The sequence below is a fragment of the Xiphophorus maculatus genome, chromosome 9 (assembly GCF_002775205.1).
Source record: "Xiphophorus maculatus strain JP 163 A chromosome 9, X_maculatus-5.0-male, whole genome shotgun sequence".
NCBI classification, from domain to species: Eukaryota; Metazoa; Chordata; class Actinopteri; order Cyprinodontiformes; family Poeciliidae; genus Xiphophorus; species Xiphophorus maculatus.
Window position 1 is genome coordinate 9,274,398 of NC_036451.1, and position 27,855 is coordinate 9,302,252.

The window sequence follows — 27,855 nt, forward strand, 5'->3', positions numbered from 1 at the left end:
TCATTTTCTTAAGGAAGTAGAGATGATTAAATGAGCTGGTTTAGTCACATGAGCTGCAGATTAACATACGAAGTTTTAAGAATTCTTTCAATGGCGGGTAAAGTAGCAGGTAAATGCTAGTGAAACCTAATCGTTGTAGAGTTAAAGGAAAATTTCCACCTTGATATATTAAATAGTTTCATCTTATTTTTTCCTATATGTAAGACTCTATCAACATAAAGTCTCTCAGAATAACATGGCACCGTAAAAGCAAAAATGCAAACTCTATCTATCTAACAACCCTGGTTGTAACAACCAGATTTGTTATTCTTCTGTGAATCTAATTCATCGGTTTGTTATTGACTTTTGCTCAGTTAAGTTTCTCGTGTATACATTGTAAATGGTATCTTACAATTTCTTTTGTTCCCCCTATAATTGATGGAGATATATAGATATTATTCAGAATGTATAAAGGTCTTGTCTATGTCATTTTAATTAGCTCTGATGGTGTTTTATTATAGAATATTAGTTGTGCTACCACCCCCATGCCACTAGAGGCAGTAGCAAGCCCGAAAAGATGCGACTAAGTACGCCGAAAGCTACTGTGAGGTGCGCTTTTGTAAATAAAAGAGATAAATTCAAATACATGCTGAGAGTGAACCTCCTTCCTAAAGATGAAGATATATCACATATCTCAAAAGAAAATAAAACCGGGAGACCGCGAATAATATATTAAATGGCGCCCCCTTCACTTCCGGAGTGCAATGGTCCCTTTTATAAATAAGGTATGAGATTGACAGTGGTCCGTCCCCGCCCCTTTCTGTTTGCTGCAGCGAGGTGTTCTTGTCTTGTCTGATCCTTCCAGCAGCAACAAAAAGGAGGGGAGAAAAAAAAAAAAATCTGATGGAGCCTTTCCGGTCTGCCTGCCCCGGTTTCCTTTCAGCCCTCTGCTGCTGGAACTGAGGGAGGCGCAGGATCGAGTCCCGGACGAGGAGGAGCCGGGGACTTTAAACCAGTCACGGTTACTCCAAGCTGCTGCTCCCGCCTTGACGTGTTTGTAGACGCTTCATTACATAAGTCTGTGTTTCTGTCACCTCGTTCTGACTCAGTTCTCCTGAACCCAGCAGTGGGACATTTCTGTCTATCATCCCAGCGGCGGCGACAGGCGGCGGCGGCGGTATCAAGGAGTATTTACAGCCGGACTGCGCTGCTCCTTTCTCTGCTGTCGTGGACTCGGGAGGACCAGAAGGAAAACGCGAACTGGGTGGAAACCTGAGCCCAGCGGTGATGAGAACTAACCCTGAGTGGATTTCACTGGTGTGCTGCCAGAAGCATCTGGAAAGGATAACACAGGGATCCACTCCCCCTCTGGAGGACCAGAGCATAATTCACATCTCAGACATTTTGGCGTGTCAGCTCTGCGGCTGCTGCTGAGGGATGTCTTTTAGCTTGTTTTTTCCCTAAGAAATTATTGTTGTAATCACGCTGGCTGTCCTGAGATTCCCAGATTCCCTCCTGGCACCAGTGGGTTTGGATATGCTAGATAGCGGTGCTCCTCTGTGCATTGGCTGAAGGACCTGGATCCTGCTCATAATTAAAGCCCCCTCAGCAGATCAGTGATCCTGATCTCAGCTATGCAGTGAGGATGTGCGCAGCCAGGTTCAGCGGCTGCCTCAATGGCTGCGCAGAGGAGGCCGCCTGCGGTGCCGTCTCTCCGGCCATGGCCTCCAGGATGCTGGACTGGACCGAGGTCGGGCCCCGCATCCTCGAAAGCCTGGAGATGGGCACAGTGATGACCATCTTCCACCAGAAAAAGTCCCAGAGGCCCGAGAGGAAGACATTCCAGATCAAGGAGGACACCAGGCAGATAGTGTGGGGCAGGAGTCCGGATAAAATGGAAGGAGAAGGTGAGTGTTGGCAGCTCAGAGGTGTGCACTTCTGGACCTGCTTCGCCCTTTAAACTGTTATAATGTCACTAAGGGCGACCATGCATGTTTTATCTAGGAAACAGTTTGAATTACAGGCATTAAACTGTTTGTGCGGTGTGCACGGAGGACTGTCCGAGTGGATGTGGCAGAAAATAGGTTCATTCCAAATCCAGATGTTTATGAAACAGCAGAGTGAAGCAGCAAAACACAAAATACAGACAGAAAACAGTAAGAAAATTATTTTATCTAAGAAGATGGTTGGTGCAAATGAATTGGCTGCAAAGCCAAAATTAACTCAACGTGTGGCTTATAAACATATAGTTCATGACCCACATTTTTTTGCAGTCACATTTTTTTCATATTATATACACAAACTAACATATTTAATTTGGGTTGGTAGCACATTCTTATGGGAAGGGAAACAAAACAGTGGCATAGTTGGTAGCACCGATGTCATGCAGGAAAAAGGGCCTGGGTCTGAATCCCAGTCTGGAGTCTTACTGCAAGGAGTTTGTTTGCATGTTCTCCCTATGCATGCATGGGTTCTCTCCAGGTACTTCAGCGTCCTCCCACAGTCTAAAAACACAACTGTTACGTGAATTAGATTCATAAATTGTATGCGTGTGTGTGTGCATGGCTGGATAATAGACTGGCAACCTGTCCAGTTTGTTTGTAGACCAATGACCGCTAGAGATACCTACCATCCTCTCTCCCTGTGACCCTGAAAATACAAGGAAACAGTAAACCATTTTCAACATTTTTTACTAATTAAAATCTAAAATCTGACAGGATAAGGAGTTAGCTCGTTTCAAATCTGAAACGAGCTAACTCCTCGTTAGCTCGTTAGCTCCTGTCCTAATTTACAAAGTCATCTATTAAAGCCCAATAAGAGCAATTTAATCTCAGTGTAACCACAGATGTTATGTGAAGGCCTCAAAGGTTTGCTGGAGAGCATTCAACAACAAATAGCAATTTCTTTGATTTGGAGTATTTTGAATAAGTGCACAGTATTTTCTTATGCTGCAACTTTGCCCTTGCTCTATCTTATTTTTACTCTTACTCATTTTTTACATTTATGTGACTCTACATGCTTCAACTTGCCTGTGACTTGACTTCAGGTACACCAGAAGTTCTCCAGCGAGGGACAATAAGGGTTATTCTTCCTTTAATCTTCTATTCTAAAACCAAAGAACACACCAAACAGGTCAGGGATAAAGCTGTGGAGACGTTTACAGCAAGGTTTGGTAATTAATCAATATCCCTTACAGTATTGTTTGATGATCTAAATATGGAAGGAGCATGCTACAGCTGCAATCCTATCAAGAAATAGCAGGCTACCTAAAATCACAAGGCAGGCAAGGAGAACATCAGTCAGGAGCTGCTTGTCCTTCACAAATGTGCTCAAAACGTTTTTGATATTCCGCTTATTTCGAAAAATCACAATTTTGCAATTACAGTGTTTCCATTACATAAGAAACACAATTAAAATCACACTTGCATACGTTTATTCAAGCTATAAGTCATTAAAAAACATGCCGCGCCATCATCTCCCCCTACCACTCCCTGTCTTTTTCTTCATCTTTTCCACCTGTAGTAACATCCGGATGTGGTAACATCTGGTTGTTACTATTATGATGTGAAAAAAGTTTCCATTGCAGTTTTGCGAAATACAATCTTGCGCAAAACCTTCTTATCAAAAAAATAGTTGTTTTTTTTAAATTGCTGTGTTCCAAGTGTTTTATTTTTTGTAATTTTAATTTGGCCCATTATATGGTCAATGGAAACACAGATATGGGAGGAGCTGCACAGGTCAGCGGCTCAAGTTGGAGAATCTGTTGACATCAGACAGATGTTGGCTGATCACACAGCATGGATTGTGAGTGTTCACAGTGACATCTGTTCACTTGTAACTCAGCGAGGATGTTAGTTTTAGGCTTTGAGAGTTACAGGGTTGGGCTGGACAGTGGCTCGGCAACGAAATTAAACAACCAAAATGTACACACCCTAAATGTGTTTTAGTTTTCTCATTAGTAACTCCTCCTGCAGGCCTTCTATCTTAGGAACGATACATCCTGTAAAATATTTTTGCTAAGATCAGTTTCCAGGTCAGACAGCAGGGCCCAGTCAACGAAGAGGGCCAGGCTATGTAAACAAGATGATGCTACGGACTGAAACACAGCAGTATATCAGTAGAGATGAGGCGTTCTGCTCCTGTGTCCAGTAGGTTGGATGTCTTCCATATCAGTTCTCAAGAGTTCATAATGTCCCAGCCACTGCATATCACAGAGCTCCTGTGCATCGTTTAGATTTTCCCCAGGTCATGTTGACTCAAACGTGTCAGAAATCATGCTGATGGAGACAGAAACTCAACACCAGTAAGTGTTTTCTCCTGCTGCATTCTTTCTGGAAAGAGGCGATGGCTTGGTTTGTGTTCGTCTTAAATCAGGCGTCGATGACCTGCCGGAGTATTTCGTCAGCCAAACAGAGCAGATACAAGAGTCGTCTTGCAGGTTGCTGCTGCGTCAGAAAGCTTTTGAGTTGTTTTAGAGAGCTGCTATTCTTAACTTTTATTTAAACCTTTTTTCTTTTTTCGTACTCCAATTCATAGACTTTTTAATTTATGATGTAGGAAATAACTTCAAATAACAAATACTGATTTCCATTCAATCTTTAGTATCTAAACCTTCCAAAGCCACACATTTGCAGAGTTGTCCCTTCTCCCTCCTCATGTCAAAATGTGACATTCTGTCGTGGAAAGTCCGGTCGCATTCCCACTCAGCTGACACGCTGTCACGGCCTCTTCAGCTGACAGACAGAGCTCAACCCTGTGACCTCTGCTTCCTCCACTTTGACCTCCCAGTAACTCTCCAAGCACGGCGACGTGCTGCTGCCGCATGGATCCTCGACTGGCCTCAGGCTTCCTGGCTGGATGTGGATCCCAACAGCAGACGCTTGTCGCTCGATCCGTCCGCCCCGTCTAGGGCGTGGAGGCTATTGTCTGCAACCCGGATTTTGTGGTCTGAAGACGGATTTGTTGCAGTTAAAGTTGGCGCAGAAAAAAAAGAGACTTAAAGCATTCTCAACTGGCATGATAGAGTTTCCTTCTGTCTGCCATGTGTCTTTCTAACTTTATGGCAGAACCCTGTAAAGAAAATAATCCCTCAGCCTCAGAACAGGCCTGATATTTTTCACATCAGACAGATGTAGGTAACTCAAGACAAGGAAGGAATAGTAAAAGTATAAACAGGCGTAACATGAATACACCAACATTTTGTCTGAATATAGAGTGGACATGAAAAGTGTCCACTCCCATTTTAAATTAGAAGCTTTTCATGAAGCAAAAACGGAGAAAACAAATTCAAAACTTCTTCCAGATTTACTTTGAGCAGCCTTTGGTTCCTTTTGTTCGTTCACTCTTCTTGTGTTCAGAATTGCCAGCAGTTCTAGTGAACCTGATCTGAATCTACATGTAGCATATTGACTGATCAGAGCTACTGCACACATCTCCTCATTATTTGGAAGATTAATATTTTTGTCTACTTATATTATGAAGTTGTGGTTTTCCTAAGATTCCTGTCTCATTTCTGGTTTCTCCTCTAATTTAGCATTGTCAGGATTCTGTCTTTGTTTTTAAACCCCGCTATATTTCCCAATCAGGTTTATTCATCCACACATTCTCATGCAGACTAATGAAAATGTTCCTTTTACACACACTCCCCCACACACACACACATGTTTTCGTAACCCCAAATCGGCCCTTTACAAACAACCTCCCACCGGACGAAGCCTCCAGCAGATTCCAGGAACTCAGCGGGTCTCTCGTTCACTTTGTCTCCTACAGTTCTACCTCTTTGCTTCCTCCTGCTCTCATCTCTCCATTCTTTTCCTCCCAGCTATAATTTCCAAATTTCCGGCCCCCACACGTTTACCTAAACACCCTGCTTGTTTTCAGATATGCCCTTCTCACTCTGTTTTCTTTCACTTTTCTTTTGCGTTTTGAGGTCGTTATTCACGTTGATCTGTTTGACCTCCTAACTCATCACCTCTGCCAGCTCTTTGTTTTTCTTTTTCCTGTGGTTTGCTTTAATATTTGTTTTATCCAAGCACACACAAGTCTCTGCAGATATAATTTTTTTCCAAACTTGGATTGACTCTCACCTCAGCTCCAATCAGGACCTATGACTTTCAGTAGGATTTAGCTTCAGTAAAGTTGGGTACTACATCAGGAAAAATACTAAAATAAGCTAAAAAAAAAAAAAAGAAAAAGCAAGAACACAGACTCTGATTCTGTGTTTTGCTTTTAGATGAGTGCCTTGCCAAGCAGTGGATGTATAAAATCCTGAGGCACAGGAAGTGTAGGGTTATCAGGGAGTGTCTCCCTTCCCGTCTCAGATTGAAGGACTGAAAACAAAAGGTCTGAATCTTCTGCAGGAAGGAGAGACATTGAACACAACTGAGGCGCCACTGGTACTACGAGTGGTTTGACTCATGAAATTAGTATTTTTGAACACAGTTAATGTTAGCCCTTTGTTCATATGAAATTTAAAGTTAAAACGGTTAATTACAGTACAGAATAACTCCTTATAAACAGAAATGAAACTAACATCAGTGAAATTTAGTTAAATTAAATACTTTATTTTGCACATTGGAAAACAACCTTGAAATCCAGTTTTTGACTTGTTCAATGTATTTTGTGGTAGTCCAAGATTGTTGTGTCCTCATGCTTATGGGAATATTTCTTTTATTCTAAATCAGTTTGAAGACAGATGTATTTATAGTAGCAGAGCTTTATGTGCCTTGTAAAAGTGCAACACATGACTCTTTTGATGAGTAGTTTATGTGTTGTAATCTGTAAAAAAAATATGCTGGCGTGTTGTTGTGTTACACTTGTTTCTGGGAGTTAAAATTTCTGAGCTGTTTATCTGGCAAAGGAACTGGAACACTCCTGAAATGGGATTTTTGACAGTCTTTTAGCAACCTTCTGTACAAAATCCAATATGGCTGCTGCATATTTAACTATACTTCATGGGTCCAGTAACACAATGCTTTCCACTTCTGGTGATTTATATATCATCAAATTAGTCCCACGGGGTACAGTATATTATTAGTTTGTGGATAAGCTCTCTAGATTAAAGAAATGCTGATAATGCCTTTACATGGCAATTTGAATAAAATCAGTGTTATCTCCCTCAAACAGAGAACTTCAAGTGGCTTGGTGTCTTGTGGAATAGAGTGGGAGATGGATAGACAGACAGGGGCCTCGGCTGCAGTAATTAGAACCTTGCTCCAGTCTGTTATGGTAAAAGAGCAAAGCCAATAAGCAAAGCACTTGATTTACCAGCCTGTTCTGCTCCAAGCCATATGGAGTATGACCCAAAGAAGTTTTTGTCCACATAAGAATAGTACTTACATTCTGCTACTGAAGTAAAATCTTAATTTCTTTTAAGGTTTTTTAAAACATTTTTATCCAGGGAGGAGACAATAGTTGTGAAGATGGCTGTGGTTAATCAAAATATAAGCATAAAAGATGTAAGGATTATATTTCAAATGTAAGTCCATCATTGTGATCACTGGAGACTTTTTGAAGGGTTCATTTCCACCAGAATCTTTGTAATTTTTTAGTTTGATCAAATTTCTTGGACTTCATCTAAACTCGGGGTGCCATCTGGCAGGGAAAGATGCGGCCAACTGTCACAAACTGGTTTATTTCACTGGAAATACTATGCAATTATGAACAGCTGGCAATTTCAGGTCAACGGAACATGCAGCTGTTTTCGTAAGCTATATTTCACTCTAGCACTGAGAGCTAACTGAGAAGGGAGAAACAGCTGCCTATGAAGCAGCTCTGATAATGAAACATACTAGTGTAGAACATCAGATCTGAGTCATCTGTATGTTTCTCATATTCTGACCCTTCATGTTCATTAAAGGTGATGTCAGCCTGAAAGCTGAAGTAGTACTGCGTCCTTATCACAGCTGTGTTTACAGCAAAGGCCAGGATTAAAAGGTTGTGGTGTGTTTCTGTGAAGTGGAGGAGTTGTGAGCTGAGAGCCTGTTTTCCTCAATGCCCAACGCCCAAACTCAGTGGCAGGAAATGATAAAGGGAATGCGAAAAAGAAAAGAAAATCATAGCAGTGTCTTGGTTTGGGCTTTGCTGCTTTGAAATGACTTTGCTTTCACGTAAACACCTTTGTGATCTGAGGCCTCTAATTGACACCTCAGATTTGTTTTAAAAAATAAGACCTGTCTTTTTAGACAACATTAACAATTTAATTATTGTGTTTTTGAAGCACAACAAATGTGCCTCCATTTGCATACATAACTTATATGTTGATTTGGATGCAAATCAACTTGCAAGTTTGTACAGGTTACCAGACTTCTCTTTGGGCACCTAAGATTTTATTAGCAAGTATATACAGTGCAGCATATGCAAGATACTCATTGTTAATATCTTTCTGCCAAGCACAAAGTTAGCAATTTTTCAACAATAGCAAGCTACTCTACTTAATTAAGTTGGAGAAAATATTAGAGTTGTCCATGAGCTTATCTTGCATGTGGTCAGGAACCTACAACTGAAGCACACCTGTATGCAGATGACCCCATGCTTTACATTACCAGACTTTACAGTTGAGTCTACTCTGAGGAAGACAGTTGATAGCCATCAAACTACTGTTCAGTTGCAATGTATGAGTTTAGGTTAGTTTTAATCTGGTAGGAAACTAAATTAATTTATGTTTTTCAGAACTAAATCTTGAATATAAGGTAATATAGGTATTTCTTCCTATATTAACTTTAATAGTGAGAGATTTTCATATCACAACACTGTATGCTTTCTAGTACAGTACCAAATTTGTCAAAAGGTTAAATAAATTGATGATGCTACAGAAGTATGCATCTTTTGACTCAGGCCCTCTAACATGAACATTGTACCCTGACCTGCAAGAATCTTCCCTTTTTTTGATTCCTCATGATAGCCTCATGATAACCATCCATGGTTCCTGCACTGTGGTTCTTCTCTGTGTAGTTGAAGCAATAATAGTCTGCTCAACTGCTTCTACCTGTTTTATGCCCATATATGGAGCAATACACTCTGTCTTTGGTGCCCTCACAAGAGAGATGATTAGTTATTAAACTAGACAGGAAGTGAGGACAGACAGCCGAAACCTTTGTGTAGTTTGAATTAATTTGAAAACTTTTTCACAGAGAAATCCGAGCCAGAATTAATTGGAAAACATCAACCATTGTTTTAACTGCTTTAAATATTTCAACACTTTAAATATTTCAAAACTCTTTAACATAAAAAAGAGTTTTTACAGTGCATGGCAATATTTATCTTTAACAAAGTGATAAATGTTTGGTTTTTTGTTTTACCTTTTTGAATATGAAATTATATTTCTGCTTTTGAACACTTGAATGGAGATCAAAGACTGATTTCTTAAAACGATCAACTAAAATCCAGCCACCATGTGAGGAAGATGATGCTCTCACTTAATCTCATGCCAAACATTCTCCCTGCCGTCTGCACATGGAGACCATTCAGATCAGAACCAGATCTACTCTTGTCTCTTTGATTCAGGATTATTTACAACCTCCTGAAGGCAACCCACATTGATTTGAACATGATTTGTTTCTTCTGTTGCTTGTCTGCTATCTGCTGGATAAATGACTTAAGCTGCAAAGACATATTTTTCAGTGGCCAAAATGTATAAAGTTGCTGATTTCATGTACAAGAAGTTCCATTTGTGGAAAATTATTGTCAAGGATTTTTGTAAAGCCGCTCAGCCATGTGTGAATGTGCTGAGAGTCTATGAGAGTGTGTTTATATGTGTTTGCACTGGACATCTGCTATGTCAATAAGCCAGAGGTTTTCTTTGTGGGTGTGTCAACTGCTGCAAGTGTGAAAATAGAGTCCAGAGTTTACATCACATTCTGTGGTTGCTCCCTGAACCTTAACCCTTCAGAGTCAGCTTCACTCACTGCTAACACGCTGTCCGACTTTGACTCTTTGACAATGGACACATTGTACAGTTGTTTCTATGTCTTAAATTACAACACATAATATATTTTGGTAAGAAAAAATATAAGATAGACTCCTATCTTATGAAAGTTGGTTTAGACATCGGCATTTATATCTGGCTAAGAGCAAACCCACATTGCTGACACAGGATTTACTCAAGGTTGTTGCTTGGCCTACACGGATACCACAATTTGGTACAATCTGTCTGTGTGCAACTTCAAGATTGGAATCATTAATGCATTCAGATGTTTCAATCTGTTTATTTTGGGATTTAAATGGCTTGTCTTGCTCAAATTTGACACCAAAGTTGAGATCAAGGACACCATCCAGAGTTATCGACTGACTATAAGCAGTTTGTTTTTCAGACACATGGTGCAAACATTACAATCTCAGTTTAAAAGCTGACGACTAAGTTAATCAGACTTATATGTCCTTAATACATAAATACATAAAAGCCTTTCTTTGTTATTAAGCAATTCAGTTCAGTAGTCTAAACAAATGAATTGTATTTATTGGGCTTAAGGGAATATCATCAGCATACTACTGGGAGTATGCTGACGATATCCATGTATCCAGCGTTTGCCTATACCTGTGTATTCATGCATGAAAGCTGAGGTTATGCCTGACTATCCCAACAGTCATTTACATGGTTGAGTATGATCATCACAACAATAGAAATGTTGAAAACATGCATATGGTAAATAAAATTGGTCAAAGAACCAAACTATGTGATACTTTGTAGGTTTGGTACTTGAAGATATATCAGCATGAACAAATCAGAATGTTTTCCAAACTTAAAATTTGCTTCATCTTTTTGTTTTAGGAATATTTTCTTATTAAAATGTCTTTAAGGTCCCTAAATTAACATTTTGTAGTTTTCTTCTAAATTTAAACAAGTAATATAGAGAATTGTTTTATTTTGCAGTAACATACATTATTATTTTGAAAACAACAAACAACCCAACCAAAAAACTAAAAACAAATGACCTTTTTTTACCAGTCAACTTGACCAGAATAATTGATCTTTTTAAAGTAACTTTAAAGTACAATAAAAACTTCAGGTCTTTTTGCGAGTCTGACAAGAGTTCTTGCAGTTAAAGATGTCTGCAGATATTTTTCTCTTCCTGCAGCCCATGGTTGAGATGTTTGTGTATCTGTTTCTGGTGTCCTGCACACAAAGTGACCATTTGTGCAGCTTTCCAGCAACAGGTTTCTGTGTGTTTGGCACGGAAATGAACAACGTGCCAAAGTGTGATTAATGGTTGAACATATTTGTGTTCATGCAACTCTATCCTTCCTCTCTCCTCCTCCTCTTCTTCCTCCCCCAGTTGACATACGGGAGATCCGGGAGCTGCGGTTGGGGAAAGGCTCGCGTGACTTTGAGCGGTACCCAGAGGAGGCTCGTAAACTGGACTCGGCCCACTGCTTCATCGTGTTGTATGGCCTCGAGTTTCGCCTGCGGACGCTCAGCTTGGCAGGTCTGCATTAATTTGGATAGATTAAAGGTCCCAAAACTTCCTGCTTTTATTTTGTAGATTTATTTCTTGACCTAAGAAATCTTTAAAAATCAGGTATGCATCAGAGTCTGTATATTTTGTTTGGTCTAAAGCCAACAGTATGATTTCAGTTTCCCACTTTAATGCTTTGGCTGAATAAACCCTCTCCCTGCTTGTATCCTGAAATCTAATAAGAATTTATCACTAATGACTTCGCTGGTTTTAGACAAAGATAGTATAGGTTTGACACTTAACAGTTGTTCACATGGGTTTATGTTGCAGGTCTGCATTTTTCACAAACATAAGGCTATCTTGATTTCATCTTTAAGTAAAAAAAAATCACACATTAATCAAGTGATTATCAAAATTAACAGCAATGTTATATGCAATGTGTATAAAATTGCATATAATTTTATATATGCAAGCTGTGTGTACGTGTGTGTCTGTGTTTGTGTTTCTTTACCAAAGGTTGAGTATTTCCTCTGATGTTGAACTTTGACTCATCAAAAATGACAACAGTTTTTTCTTTCTACGAAATGTAGAAAAATAAAGGTTTTGGGTTTATTTTATACACACTTTTCTTAGAGACTATTTTTGCACAGCTAAGTAATGAGAATTGAGATTTATTGAAGATGGCCTGTGAGGTGCCACATGGCTTTGTATTGGAGCCAAAATAGTTTATTTTGTATATCTGGGATTTCTATAACATATAAAGGCAGTTATAATTTGCTTAGCTTGTCAATGATACTAATATTTTGTCCCAAAAAATGTGGTAATGGATACTACTGATTTGTTCTATATTTTCTTCTGTGTGATGACAGCCTACAGTGAAGAGGAAGTCAACATGTGGATTGCGGGTCTGAACTGGCTGATGGTCGATACCCAGAGAGCACCGGCACCACAGCAAATAGAAAGGTCTGTAAACCATTCGATTTTCAAAAATATGCCATAATAGTTTCTGTGAAAACTACTTGATGAAGCTTTGCGCTGTTGTCATTTTGGCTTTGAATATACTTTTAACTTTAAGACCAGTGGTTGTCTGTAATAGAGATATTAGTATTAGACTCTCCTTCCCTAATGAATAATATAATACATCCCCACTTAAAGACTGAATTTTCCTAAAACCTAGATTAATTCAAATTAATTAAATTTAAGGCACATCTTTTGCAGAGGCACCAATAAATGTGGAGGGTACTGGCATTAATGAGCTAAATAAACCTTCCATTCAGGAGCTGACAGACTGGTAGGTTTTACAGTGCAATAAAATTACATGTTTCTGAAGTCATTAAAGCACTTATCAGTGCTCCTCTGGATGCTATTTAGTGACGTCTGGCTGCAGCAGGGAAGAGGCAGCCTGGACATGGACTCAGAGAAGACAAATATTTAGTTAGCGATAAAAATATTTATTACCGGTGAATGTTCAGAGGCTGTTTTTGGCGTCAGGGGTGAAAGCAGGAAAACACCACGAGGCTGTGAAGCAGACAAACAGCTTAGTGGGAATGTTGGGAGGAAATGAAAAGGCTAATTTTGTCTGTTTTTCTGAAGTTATTTTTAGGAAGGGCCCATCAGCTGATTTGAATGATGTTTAACGGATTTCATTCGGATCATCTTTAAGTTTAGTTGTTTAAAGGACAAAAAAAAAGAATACAAATATTTTGTGTACCATTGTTTTAATAACCGTTGTATCTGGAGTCAAGTTTTCTGGTTCTTATTAAGTTTGCATTTTTAAGCCTTTTTCTTGGTTTAAGTATTAAATAGAATTTTATTCCATGGAAAATAATGAGTCTGAATGAGTCATCTCATTCAGACTTTATGAGTCTAAATGAGACTCGTAAAGTCTGATTTATGCAGTTCTTCCAGTTCTGCAGTTCTTCCAGTTCTCACCTATAAGAACTAACGATGTTACTTATGTACTTACTTGAAGTATGTATTTGCATTTACATAACCTATAACTACAATATTGATATAAAATTTTTTAATCTGTTAGAGTAAGTGCAGGATGAGCTACACCTGAGAAAAACAGAGAACACTTCGAGACCTGTGACAGAGCAGATGAACCTAAATTCCAATATATCTTAAACGCTTCATGTGTTTGTAACTCTGACAAAAATCTTGTTACCTTATGAATACACATTTTAGACTTAATACCCTAATTTTAAGGCTCAGGGTTAATACTTGGGGTACTATGATGTCCACCCATTTAGCTTTTTGTCAACTACGCCTTGCTGACCTCAGAACTGCCTTCATTCTTTTTTTTCTTTTACTTCATTACTTCATTTAGAGTCTCCTGTTCCGCCACGTTTGAAAGGTGTTGCTGACAGCTGGATTACAGTAAACTCATTGACATACTTGAGGAACCAGTTTGAGATGATTTGCAGTATATTTTTGTGCTCTGTCTCGGAAGTAAGATGCTCAGGGTGTGCCAGGAAAACACGTCCCACACCATTACACCAGCACCGACTCCAGCAGTACTGGCCCCATGCATGTTGAGCCTTTCTAGAAAAAACACAAAAGGGCAGCTGATGAGCCAGCAGGAGAAATAAGGAGAAATAAAGACATTTAAAGTTTTTTTCAAGCTGATGAATGATGTAAGACATGTCATCTGTCTGCCAGTAATCTGGGCCCACGGTTGATTCATTAACGTGTTGTCCAGCTGTTATTATTGTGGCGACCGTATCGGTTTTACAACTGATTACAGTTTTATTGCGATTCTAAGTACAATTAATTGTGCTTAAAACATACTGTGAAGGTGAAACTTGTTAGTTTTATTTAGCATTAATCAAGTATTCTTTCTCTTCTGCCATTGAGTCAGACAAAATCATTTTTAATTGAAAAAGAATAGTGTATTAAAAACTAGCTTTAAGTCTTATTGTTTTTCTTTTTCAGTACTGCTTATTTTCCTCTAAACATTTTAGCTCAGACCAGTTTTCAGTCAGCATCCTTTTCCTCTGTCTCTGCAGGTGGTTGAGGAAACAGTTTGAAGTCATGGACAGGAACCACGAAGGCTGGTGAGTGACTCACCGCAAACATGTCAACACCCAATCACAGTTTTAACAGCAGCCAGTGAGGAATGCTGCAGCTTTGCAACAGTTGGCAAATGAAGGTGAAACCAGATCTAGGTGTCATCAGAGAACATGTTAGGACTTCATGCTTCTGTTTTGGTGTTGGCTTCTCCAGGACAAACAACCTGTCACTGCTTGATAAGAAGCAGGAAGTGATGAAAGAATAGGGAGAGGGCAACTTCCTGTCCTCTATGAAAATAGAAACAGTAGCCAGTTGGAGCCCTGGGAGGCGACCGGACTCAAAGTGAGCAGAGATCCAGGTCGAAGACCTTGAAAAACCCTCTCTGGTTCAGAGGACTGAGCTGAATTTTTTCTCTCCACCTGCTTTTTGAACTTCCTTCCTCTTTCTGGTTCTGACTGTACCATGTGTTTACATAATTACCAAATGATTATCCATGTGCTGTTCTTTCATAAAACAAACTGTGTGACTAACTGAAGCATATGTACCTGCTGGCATCCTCCGTTTCTTGTGTTTGTTCTGTCCAGATTTTATGTAGTGTGGGTGCTGCTACTTTTAGATTGCAGCACCCCTAAATCAAACGGCTAAATTGGCTGATCCAAGAAACTGGATCATCGCTAGGACAATGATCCCAAACCAGAAATGAATCAACTTGACCATGTTAAGACATGGTCAACACCTCAGCCTGATTGATATGCTTTGATAGAAGCATAAAGAAGCTGAACAGAACAAAATCTCTGTGATTCTCGATGACCTGAAGCACCATTAAAAATAAGATTTGATCAGAATACAGTGTTAGAGGCAAATAAAGCCACACCTACTGTATAGCAACTGCTTAGGATATTTACTGTAAAAGGTTCTACAGCAAAAGTTTGTTGTCTTTTAAATTGTTTTTGGTGACTCATTAATGACAGTGTGATAGTATGACTGATACTTATCTTTTCTTTCCTCTGCAGCATCACATTGAAAGATGTCAAAGCTCTTCTGCCTCAGATCAACTACAGAGTCCCAAACATGCGCTTTCTCAAAGACAAACTGCAGGCCAGATGCTTTATGATTTTGTGGTTTTGATTTCTCTGAAATTGAGCCTAGCACCAGTTTGGGTCATAACTCCTGTTTTCTGTGTTTCTCCAGGAGGTGGAGGCAAAGAATGAACTGTTGTACTCCAACTTTGCACAGCTCTACAGGACGCTTATGTTTGATGCTCAGAGGAGTGTTAGTATTGGACTAATTCAGATACAATTTTGCTTTAATAGTCACATTTCATAAAGAAGCCTGGCAAACAGTTTTAGAAAAAAGTTGCATGAAAAGCACCAAAGGTCACCGATTTTCAAAGACTTAATTATGACGTAAAGTGAAACAAATAGGTTAGAAAGTTCCCAATCCCTCTTCTTTAGTGAGTTTTACACTGATACTTTGACAATTCCCACCTCTGCACTCATTTTGTCCTCTGCTGTTTATGCCTCACCTGACCCCCTTCTACCTGCTTTTCACCTGGGTCCTTCCCTCTACCTCCTCAGATTATTGAGCAGCTGGATCTCTCCTTTCCCCTGCGGTGAGTTCCTCCACCTTCACCTCCGTTTTCTCCTCCTTCACACCCCAATGTTCCCAGTGTACTTGTCCACTCAGTCTTTATTACAGCAGTCTTGTATTTCAGAAAATGTTTCCATGTGTTTGTGCTGTCTTAATGGCACTAAAATGTTTCTGTTTCTGCTTGGTGCACAAGAAACATTTCCCTAATGTTAAGAGGCATTACCTTAAAAGTGGTGTAATTAGATTTGGCCCAACCAAAGGAAAAAGTCTGCTAATGTATCACATCTCCTTTCTCTGAAAGCTGACCTTTACTCTTGTTCAGCTTTCACACATCTGTGGTTTAACATCTTAAGTTTGGTGTATTCGTAGAAATGTGGATCGACCAGAACTTTGTCAGATCTCCCTCTACGACTTCCAGAAGTTTCTGCAGATGGACCAGAGGGTAGAGTTCTCATCAGCACCACACACACACAAACAAAAATCCCTGAAGCCTGCTTTGCCTCAGCTTTCTTTTTTGTGTTTATTTCAGGAGTCCTGGGCATCAGATTTGAGTCGAGTCAGGGAATTTCTCATGACCTACATGAGAGAAGGACCTCAACCTGAACCAATGCTGCAGCTGGATGAGGTGACAAAACCTCTGAGACACAAGAAAGAAATATTTGAAGGACTGTGCCATCTTACTGTATGTTTATTTCTGTTTTTTAGTTCCTTACTTTCCTGTTCTCAAAAGAAAACTCTGTGGCAGACCCTCGACTTTCACCAGTTATCCCTGATGACATGAAAAGGCCGTTGTCACAGTACTGGATCTCCTCTTCACACAACACGTAAGATAACCAAGTCCATAACTCAAAAGGAAATGAAGAGTAAAAGAAAATGTATAAGGTTACATATTTTTATGGCTAATTTCTATGTAATAGAGGTACCCATTTTGATCTTCTGAGTAGATTAAACTCAGTTTATTCAAAAGCTGAAAGAATGAACTTCCAAAAAAGCAAATAAAAAAGAACATTTTGATTAAGACTATGGGAAAGTTTTCATTGACTTATACAGTTGTATTTTCATTGTGAAGAGTTACTTTCAGATTTATTTAGATTCAGATTTATTTATTTCCTATCTTTTAATGTGGCCCCATTCTCAAGGTTTTTCAAAAAGGATTTTAGCTGTGATTGTTGAACCAAAGAGATGTTTAAAATTTGCAGCATTCAGCTTGTTTTGTATAGTTTGGCAACATATACCGGTCGTTTAAAATCAGTTACAATAATAGAAAACAAACATTCTTAGTAATTGTATTTCTAAAGTTAAATTATTTTCAAGGAAAATGTTATGTGCATTAATCTAAAACTAACAATTACCACTGTTTCAGAAGAAGCTGCTTTACTTTGAGACTTTTAGACAATAATTTCTTAGATTTTTTACTGGTATTTCTTTGTTCAGTTTTATCCCTGTACACATAGCATGAGCATGTGTTACCTGGTCTTTCAGGTACCTGACAGGTGATCAGTTTTCGAGCGAGTCGTCTCTAGAAGCCTACGCTCGTTGTCTTAGGATGGGCTGCCGCTGCATTGAACGTAAGGAAGGCATTTTAAAGCTGCTAGTAATTGTTGGAAGATTGATTCTGTCTTTGAGAGCCGATGTTGATTCTCTGCTTTGTGCTCTCAGTGGACTGCTGGGATGGACCAGATGATCTGCCAATCATCTACCATGGCCACACTTTAACCTCCAAGATCAAATTCCTGGATGTGCTGCACACCATCAAAGAACACGCCTTTGTCACATCCGAGTGAGTTCAGCTAACCTTCTTCAGCCGTTATGTTTGCTATAATCACCTTCAAAATATGAGTGAAACAACATTTTTAAACCCAGATCCTCTCCAACAGCTCAATTCACCTTCCCGTTGTTATACCTGTGCAGGTATCCTGTGATCTTATCCATTGAGGACCACTGCAGCGTGGTCCAGCAGAGGAACATGGCAACGCACTTCAAGAAGGTGTTCGGAGAGCTGCTGCTCACAAAGCCAGTTGACAATAACGCGGACGAGCTTCCGTCACCCTACCAGCTCCGCAGGAAGATCCTCATCAAGGTGAATTCTTAATGCCTATTTGAGACCAAAACATCTTTGAATTCTGAAAATCTGACGACGAGTCAAATGGAGCCCTCCATATTCATGAGATGGTTTAGAAATCTGTAACGAGCCTGCTAATTTTGCATTAATTCTTCATTATGAAGAATTTTATTCCTTGAAATCTCTAAACAGAAAAGAGAAAAGTTGCTTACTGAATCTCTTGTTTAATTATTTCATTGCAGCACAAAAAGCTGGTGGAAGGAACCTTGTATGAAGAGGTGACTTCAGCTAGCTACTCTGAAAACGACATCAGCAACTCACTGAGGAATGGCATCCTTTACCTCGAGGACCCCATCGACCATGTGAGTATTCCTGTTTTTATTCAAGAAACACTGAAGTTACCACAATGATTGAAGCATCACAAAATAAATAACAAATGTCAGAAAATGTACTTAAAACGGAATAACTTTTGAAATACAAAAATATAAAAAACTAAATCCATTTTAATGAAAAAAAAAATCAAATAACAAAACATAACATGCCTGTTAAATGTAGGCTAATTTCATTCATTTTAATATTTTCCCATTTATTGCTATTCTTGTTTTATTGATAACATTTCTCACCGTACATAGGATAAGAAAACATTTACAGGTAGACGTAAGGACAGCAGTTGTAGCAAAGACATAGGCGGTTAAACCTCAAATTCAACTGGCTTTTACCACAAAATAGGCAGAAGCTCACTGTGGCTTACGCCTAATTGGCTCAGAGCAAAAAGAACATTATTATGAAATACAAGATATAATAGAAAATAAAAAAATATGACACAAAAATACAGTTAGAATGAATATAACATATTTCAAGGGAAATTTCTTTAAAAAAATACAAATACAAAAGATATTTTACAATTTTTCAATATTAATAGTATTTTCCTTTTGACACTGCATTCATTCCTAAAGAACTCTGTATACCTGAACTTATCATTGCTGAAATATTTTTGTGTACTTTCCAGACCTGGACACCACATTATTTCGTCTTGACCAGCAATAAGATTTACTACTCAGAGGAGACATCTCGCTACCAAACAGCTGATGAAGAAGAAGAAGATATGTTAAAGGAGGTAAGGAGATAATCTGGTCTTACTAACAGAGTAAAAAGTCTATATTGTTTGTTTGACATCTTTAATGTTAAACCTTCATGCTTTTTCCCCCTTCTGGGCTTGACAGGAGTGTAACAACAACGAGCAGCACTGTGCAGAGCGCTGGTTTCATGGGAAGTTGGGAGGAGGTCGCGACGGTCGGCAGGTGGCAGAGAAGCTGCTCCAGGAGTACTGTGAAGCCGGGGGTAAAGACGGCACCTTCCTGGTGCGAGAGAGCGAGACGTTTGTTGGAGACTACACCCTGTCCTTCTGGTTAGAGTCATTTCTCTTTTAACTTGGTACAATGGCAACTGAACGGTGCTTATTAGGTTAAGATTACAGCTCTCAAATTCTCATCCAACAAATCACAGTAGGAAATTTACTTTTCCTCCTCCAGGCGTTCTGGTCGGGTTCAGCACTGCAGGATCCACTCACGTCAGGAGTCTGGGTCCACCCGATTCTACCTGACAGACAACCTTGTGTTTGACAGCCTCTACCATCTCATCTGCCACTACAGAGAGGTGCCGCTGCGCTGCAATGAGTTTGAAATGAGGCTGGAAAGTCCCGTGCCGCAACCCAATGCACATGAGAGCAGAGAGTGAGTGACTCAGACTAGGAAAACTTGTGGAGAAAATATGTGTAATTTTCCTACTTATTACATCCTTAAAATACATACATTATCTTCTTTGAATTGTATAATGTAGGAGGAGATTTGTCTATAGAAAAATTACATAAAATATTTTTTATTTTTTTAATCCCACTCTCTCCCTCCCAAAATTTGTTCACTAAAATTAGTCATTATTTCAAGACTATTAATATATAGTAACTAACGTCTTCATGAAGCAATAAAGTTTATAAATGTAATGCATAACATCTGCCAGCAGGGGAGGACATTAGAGTTTAAGGTGGAATCAAACATTTAAATCCATTTTTTGTCCAGATGGTACCACTCCAACCTGTCCCGTGTTCAAGCTGAACACATGTTGATGCGCGTTCCCCGAGACGGAGCTTTCTTGGTGCGAAAACGCAGTGAGCACAACTCCTATGCCATCTCCTTTAGGTAAATGATCAGCGTAACCCTAAATTTGAACTCAACAGTCTTATGGACAGTACTGCTCATGAAATTCTGTTGAGTTATTCTGTGTGTGTTTTTTTATAAGTAACTCTCTATTGGCTTGCAGAGCGGAGGGTAAGATCAAACACTGTCGCATCCAGCAGGATGGTCGTCTCTTCATGTTGGGGGGTTCGGCAGAGTTTGAGAGTTTGGTGGATCTAGTCTGTTATTATGAGAAACATCCTCTGTACCGTAAGATGAAGCTCCGCTACCCAATAAATGAAGACACTTTGGACCGAATGGGCACCGTGGTAAGACATTGCTCAAAATAAAAAATAAAACATGAATTTGTCATCAATATTTTATTTATCTATGATTTTTACAATTTGAGACCCATTTTATATGATATATTCGTTGTTAAAAATGTTTGAATCAACACTTTTACTCAAATACAACATTTTGTTGTATCATTTAGAGCCTTAGAGATTAGAAATGCTGTCTAGCTATTGGATTAATTCAGTCCTATTAGGTTTACCGTTGTTTTTGTTTTTTTTGTTTTTACCAAGACATTTCAGCTTGGCATGAATTTACGAGCAAAATCTGTTTTTGCTTTTGTGGAACAAATCACGTTTCCAAATCAAAGCGGAGTAAATCTCTCATAAATGTCAATCTGTTTATTTAAAGAGGAAAAACTATATAAACACCAAACCAGAAGACTGGTAGGCCAGAGCCACACATATTTAGAGGATATGTTAAAATCTGTTTAATTTGTCTTCTCAGGAGCTTGACTATGGAGCGCTGTATGAGGCCAGAACTCCTCATTTTTATGTAGAGGCCAACAAGATGCCCACAGCGCGGGTGAGCTGGAGCATTAATTCTCTACACTGACCCTGTAGAGCCAACAGTACTGCATGTTTTAGGTGCAGCAGCAGGTAAACATACAAAACCGTGACCCTGGAGAACCAGGATTGGTAGTTTTAGTAGTTTGCGTCTTTAGTAAAAGAATTAGTTGCAAATGCTAAAAGTATGACACAGTTTCTATTACCAGGAAAAGATAATTCTACTTTATCTTTTCCTGAAGCAACTCAATACCTTCATCAGAACATCTGTAAAAATTCCTAAAGACATTTAAAGAGAAAAGAAAGGCCTTTTTTTTATAGAGGCATATTCTGCTCATAGTTTAACTGCAAACATTTCTCTTTATCTTACATTTCAGTGTACGGTCAAAGCTCTGTATGACTACCGAGCGCAGAGAGAAGATGAGCTTTGTTTCCCCAAACAAGCGCTTATCCTGAATGTGGACAAGCAGGAGGGTGGCTGGTGAGTGCTCAGCTATGCAGCTTCCTCTAGGTCACTTGTTTTTATATAAAAGTCAGTCAGCGACGTGCTGTGTGCTGCATTCAGGTGGAGAGGCGACTACGGAGGAAAGAAGCAGCTGTGGTTTCCTGCAAACTACGTGGAGGAGGTGTCCAGCTCTCCTACCAGAGAAATGGATGAAGCAGTGAGTCGAGATTTGAACCTGAGATTTGAAGATCTTCATGCTGTCATTTAACTGTTGGAAATACAACCGTTTTTTCCTATTTTTTGTTGCTTCAGTCTACAGAGAACAGTCCTCTGGGTAATCTCCTGAAAGGCTTCATTGATGTACCCACCTGCCATGTTGGTGAGTAAATCTTTGTTAGCATTATGTATTTCTTTTAGTTCAGCAAAAACAGTAAGATTTAAAGCTTATCTTAAACTTTATTAAAGAGGCTCCAAACATTACTTTTTGCAAATATCCCACACCTTGACTTTACTGTTACAGTAGCACCGTGCAGATGATTTTCTTATGTCAGTGTTTCGGCTCCCAGATTCTCTTCAAAAACAATTTCTTAACACGAAACCCACCAAATGCTTTTCCATCCTCCTCCTGTTTCTCTCGTTCCCTCCAGCCGTGCATAAAGACGGGAAGAACTCCCGGCCCTTTGTGTTTACCATCCACTCGCAGCACCTCAGCTCTCACCCGGTCCAGAGTCTGGACGTGGCAGCGGATAGTCTGGAGGATCTCACCTGCTGGGTCAGCAAAATAAGAGAAGCTGCACAGAATGCTGATGCACGGGTCAGTGCAACGCTGCACAGCAACACAGAAAACACCTACAAACACCATCCATACTGATATTTCTCTACAGCTTTCAGTGCTTTGCTAAACTGTTAATGTCTCAGGAAGTCTTGTCACATTACAACCACATACCTCTGTGTATTTAATTGGTAAAGTCATTTAGGGACTTGACTAATGGAAAGAAAACGATACATGTTTCAAAATCTACATTGTACAAGTCATAAGAAGATGTTAAATTTGGTTGATCTTTACGACAACAGATGCAGGAGGAGAAACAAATGGAGAGGAGGAAGAAGATTGCTGTTGAACTGTCTGATCTTGTGGTTTACTGCCGGCCAGTACCGTTCAACGAAGACAGTGAGCTTCAAAATTAACATTCTTACTTTAAAAAAATAAATAAAATGTAGATGTTCCATGTTTAAGTTTCTCTGTGATCTTTGCGTTTGCAGAAATCGGGACTGAGCGTGCTTGTTACAGGGACATGTCTTCCTTCCCGGAGACAAAAGCGGAGAAGTTTGCGACTCGCACCAGAGGAAAGCGCTTCCTGCAGTACAACCGCCGGCAGCTGTCCAGAGTTTATCCCAGAGGCCAGAGACTGGACTCCTCTAACTATGACCCGCTGCCCATGTGGCTCTGCGGCTCCCAGCTGGTTGCTCTCAATTTCCAAACTCCAGGTCAGCGTCTTCTTTATGTTTCAGGAGCAAATCTCACATTAAGACAATCAGAAAATGGAGAGTTCTTTAAAATGCTTGTTTGCAGATAAACCCATGCAGCTGAACCAGGCCTTGTTCCTGCTTGGAGGCAACAGTGGCTTCGTCCCCCAACCTGACATTATGAGAGATGATACCTTTGATCCTTTTGACAAGGACACACTGCATGTTGAGCCAATCACCCTCCAGCTACAGGTCAGCCTGACTTGTAGTTGGAGCCAAGATGATGTTTGATGAGAAGCAGAACCCCCCCCCCCCCCCCCCCCCCCCCCAGAAAATCTCTAATATTTCAACTTTTGTTTCAATCAGGTTCTGGGAGCACGCCATCTGCCGAAAAATGGCCGCAGCATCATTTGTCCCTTCGTGGAGGTGGAAATCTGTGGAGCCGACTACGACGGCTTTAAGTGCAAGACTGACGTCGTAGGTGAGGCGGCTGCTGCGTTGCATCTGAAGCGTTTTGTCTTGGTTCTCTGACTCGGCACGTTAACCGTCTCCTCCTCTCGGCCCTCCCAGCTGATAACGGTCTGAATCCTGTGTGGGTGCAGAGGCAGTTTGTGTTCGACATCCACAACCCCACCTTCTCCTTCCTGCGCTTCACCGTTTTCGAAGAGGACATGTTCAGTGATCCCAACTTCTTGGCACAAGCCACATATCCAGTCCGTCTGCTGCGGACAGGTGAGCCGCTCCCCCCTTGCTGTATCAGATGGAAAATATGTTTTTAATAAACATCCTGCTCCATGTTACATTTCCGTCTCCTAGGCTACAGGAGCGTTCCTCTGAAGAACAGCTACAGTGAGGAGCTGGAGCTGGCCTCACTTCTGGTTCACATTGAGATCTACAATGCAAAGGTGGGGGCAGGTTTTTACCTGGGTGAGCTTTGACGGTGGATCTAAACCAACCACATCACTCCAGCAGCGGTATTTTTATTAAATGATTGAAACAATTAAATATTTGCGCAAGAAATCTCTCTGGCCTACATTATTTGAGACAAAAGCATACTTCTGTCATAACTGACACAACATGTTAATGACAAATATTGCAAATATAGACAAAGATTGTTTTATTTAATTGTAAAATGTATATACTTTTGTACACTTTTGGCTTAATTACCACTGAGCATGTTGTTCATTGTTATTTCAGGTTTCAGATTTAAAGTTTGCCAACTATAAAAATATCTATCAGTAATTATCTTCTATATTATGATCATTTTTATGTTTTTGTTGAAAGTCACTAAGAAGTCTTCCAATTGTGGATTTTTTACATCCCATATATGGAAACTGGTAGATATATAGCGCATACAATGCGTAACTTCAGTGATTTTTGACCACAAATTTTTAAAAATCGCATAGGAAAAAAAAATACCACGCTCAGTTGGAGAAATCAATTTTTTCTAATGGTTGTTAGTATTTCACTTGTCATGCTGACAGGTGAGGCACTGCCTCCTCTGACTACACATCACTGCTGTAACCCACACTGACCTTACATGACCTCTCATGTGCTGCTCTCCTCACCCTATCTGCGACTGCAGGAAGAAGACGACGAGAACATGTACACATCCATCGAGCGGCTGAGGGATCGGACGAGTGAGTTGTCCACCAGGGTTTCTCTCCTGGAGAGGTCGGGATCCGCAGATCTGAGCTACCAGCAGAGTGTGGAGGAGCTCAGGGCCACTCAGGACCAACTGAGTGAGCTGGTGGAAGCTCGTAACCACCGGTAAAGAATGGCGCACCATCAGAAGGGACAGAAACATACAGAAATGAATGTTCATTCCTGACATTGGCATGAAATCAGATAACATTTTAGACAACAGGAAAAACAGGACAAAAGCTGTTATTCTCTTTTTGCAGCTCTAATGTCATAAAAAATTTAATAGAGTAGAATACAGAAATACTTGTTGAAAATGTGAGTAAAATATAAATTGCATGAGATGTAAATATTAAAAACTGACACTTCCTTAAAATGCTAAAGTAGCACTGAGATTTTGATGCTCTGTCGACACAACATTCTTCCATGTCATCAGGAAAACAAGATGTTTGAACTTCCAAACCTGTTAGATCACAACACCCCCGCGATGGAGAGCAGCCGCAAACCATCTGTTGTCAGAACTGTCCTCTTGTCCACAATAACTCTGAGCTCTGAAGGCTTGGTGGAGCGGGCAACACCATAAGATATCTGTTTCTTTAGCATCATTTTTAGTTAAACGGAGACCATGAAGTTCTTTAAAAAATTACCAAATAAGAAGCTGCATATCAGACTGGAGCTGCAACTGAGGGAAATGTAAAAGGACTGCTTTTACATTGCCCTCGGTTAGCAATGTTAAAGCAGATCACAGAACAATTAAATATAGATATAATAGCCTGAACAATAATGACTTATTTTGCAGGTTTAAAATAAATGCCAATTTTCTTTTCAAAAAATTAGCATCTGTGTTTGCCTCTGAGCACAAACACCTGAAAGAAAATAATCAAGGTGTTGCAATGACTACTAGAGTGAAACTATGATGAACTGAAGCAACATCATAAAATTTCTCTAAAAATATATATTGAGCTAATAATTTCATACAAATGATCTGTTGCTGTTATAAGAAAGCAAAGGTTTTTAACACCGCTTCTCTACTGTTACTGTTTTTAGTTGTGATGTTCAGATAAATAGAATTGTAAACTCAGAAGTGGTTTGAAAAAAGAAACCAAGGATTAATGTTCTGTCCACATCACCTTTTTTCTTATTATTTTTTTTTATATTTACCTTCTTGTTTGAGTAAATGTTTTGAATTCTAACTTGTCTATATCCTAAACTTCTCCTTGTTTTCCAGATTGATGGAGAAGAAGAGGAGGGAGAAACTGAGGCAGCAGTTTGCAGCCAAACGCAGTTAACCACTCCGACCACCAGAGAGCGCTAGCCTACAGACACAGTGCCTGGCACGCTGTGTAGCAGCTGCCTCTGCAAAAGCGACATGCAATCTGAAACTGGAAGAGAAAAGCAAAGTGGGACATATTAAAGCACTTGTAGTGAAAAGATAGCAAACAGAAACATCTCATGGACTAAAGACATAAAACTAAGCTATAAAACAATCAGGATTTAAGCTGAAACTCATTAAGAGCAAACTGTGGGAGCTACTTCTAAAGGTTTGATGAAAACAGCTGAAACAGTAAGATAATACATGGATAGAAGTGTCTTTCATTGCTGTGGAAAATTTCTAAAACTGAACATATAATGATTTTAGAAGAGTTTGACTGACATAAAAGGTTTTAGTTTTTAACTAAGTGAAGATGAAATATTACATTTGCTCTTACTGTGTATCAGAGTTTACAATTAAAAACCAGATAAAAGGGAGAAGAAAACTCAGGTTACACACAAAAAGTTAATAAAATTTTGATATCTGGATGTACAAAGGGAGCTGTGGGCACATGTAGCAAAGAGGAAATATCCTGTATGTGCCTTGTTGTCAAACTTTGTAAAGTTGGCTAGAAAGACAAAAAAAGAACTGCTTTTAGGTTGAACTGGAAATGTTTCCTATATGGGAAACATAAAAAAACTGAAGAAGTAATGCACTCCTTTGACTCAGACCACTAATCTGGAAGGAATCTAAAGACTGAAGTCTCCTTATCGAGTCTTTTTGGGGCAATAACATGAACAAGGCCCCCAGAAGAGCACAAAATGTCAAACAAAGCCTCACCAAAACACATAAGAAGGTCGTCTTCTAGTACATGTAAGGGCTCTATACTAATTCATACTACCTTCAAAGAAAGGGCGCCCCCTGGATGTCAACCATTACACTAAGGGCTATGACAGAAAACTAGTAGAGCACTTGTTTTTGATTTGTTCTAGGGTTTTTCCCCCCTGTTTTTCTCAACACATCTAATAAACCCGGTTGGGATCAGCCTCCATCATCTGACTCTAATCAAAAGATGTGGATGAGCTGGTCCTGGATCTGCAAAAAGCAGACCCACTGATCAGGAGCTACTTTACCCTCGACTAACTGATCATTGTGTACATAACTTATTTTAGATGAAAGAACATATTACAAGAAGGATGCTCTCTGTAACTTTATGGTAAAATTAATATTGTGTAACTGGAGCTCCCTTTAAAAAATGTTTCCTTAGATAAAATCCTCTCTTTTCTCCCTGCAGTACACTATACTGTGCTGGGACTTCTATGCAAAAGGCATCTTCTTGGCCTACAGCCTTTGTGTTTTAGAAAACCTGACTCCAGTTGTGTTTTCTCTCTTTGTACCTATGCTTACTGTCCAGTATTAATACTCTGTATTACAAATTCTGTGCAAGTTTACAGTTAATAAAGCTCTTTATGTATATTTCTATAGTGAGTTTGTGTCTTAAAGAGAAAATAACTACCTGTGTGAAATGAACAGGTTTTCACCAACGTTTACCTATGGGGCCCATATGTGTCTCAACTCACAAAGGTCATGATGTGGACCATATCATGACCTTTGGGAGGTGAGAATGACTTGTATATGACAACAGTCTGACTAGTAAATAAGCCTTGGTCAAGTTAAAAAATTAACAATGCCAAATAAAGACAAAGCTGAAGAAATTAAATCCAGAAAAAGGACAGAGCCTTTATTTAGTAAAACAATTACAGCTATGAAATAAAGTGAGAATGATTATTTATCGAGTCAACCATTGATTTAAGAAATTTGCTTAATTATTTGATTATGTGGTCTGAAGATTTCATCACACAGATGGAAATATGAGTGTTTACCTGTCAGAAGAATGTGCCGAAGCTTTAACCCTCCTGTTATGTTAGTTTCTAGGGTACAGCAAAAATGTTCAGGGGTCAGTTTGACCCGGGGAGAGTTTAATCA

At 39.5% G+C, this 27,855-nt stretch overlaps 1 protein-coding gene across 2 annotated transcripts; it reads left to right on the forward strand.

The window, feature by feature from the left end:
- Positions 1-29: 29 nt before the first annotated feature.
- Positions 30-27,348, forward strand: LOC102229810 (1-phosphatidylinositol 4,5-bisphosphate phosphodiesterase gamma-1-like). Of its 2 annotated transcripts, XM_005814135.3 has the most exons (32): positions 36-1,886; positions 11,253-11,402; positions 12,242-12,335; positions 14,381-14,428; positions 15,398-15,482; positions 15,576-15,656; positions 15,962-15,996; positions 16,344-16,416; positions 16,504-16,599; positions 16,680-16,798; positions 17,457-17,542; positions 17,634-17,754; positions 17,886-18,054; positions 18,279-18,398; positions 19,046-19,153; positions 19,260-19,444; positions 19,569-19,769; positions 20,112-20,231; positions 20,353-20,536; positions 21,006-21,083; positions 21,442-21,545; positions 21,630-21,726; positions 21,822-21,888; positions 22,157-22,323; positions 22,584-22,680; positions 22,773-22,997; positions 23,083-23,228; positions 23,343-23,457; positions 23,547-23,708; positions 23,793-23,881; positions 24,562-24,746; positions 25,846-27,348. In XM_005814135.3, exons 1-32 carry the CDS (start codon positions 1,625-1,627, stop codon positions 25,904-25,906), a joined length of 3,930 nt encoding a protein of 1,309 aa, XP_005814192.1. In that variant the 5' UTR covers positions 36-1,624; the 3' UTR covers positions 25,907-27,348. The 2 variants fall into 2 exon arrangements, 1 of the variants encoding a protein (XP_005814192.1); XR_002753255.1 differs by lacking the exons at positions 24,562-24,746; positions 25,846-27,348 and having other exon boundaries at positions 30-1,886; positions 23,579-23,708.
- Positions 27,349-27,855: the final 507 nt, after the last annotated feature.

Coding starts and splice junctions, on each gene's coding strand:
- LOC102229810 (XM_005814135.3), top strand. CDS start 1,625: ATGTGCGCAGCCAGGTTCAGCGGCTGCCTCAATGGCTGCGCAGAGGAG. Junction 16,417..16,503: donor TTCTGCAGATGGACCAGAGG/GTAGAGTTCTCA, acceptor TGTTTATTTCAG/GAGTCCTGGGCATCAGATTT. Junction 23,458..23,546: donor GTGCAAGACTGACGTCGTAG/GTGAGGCGGCTG, acceptor CGGCCCTCCCAG/CTGATAACGGTCTGAATCCT.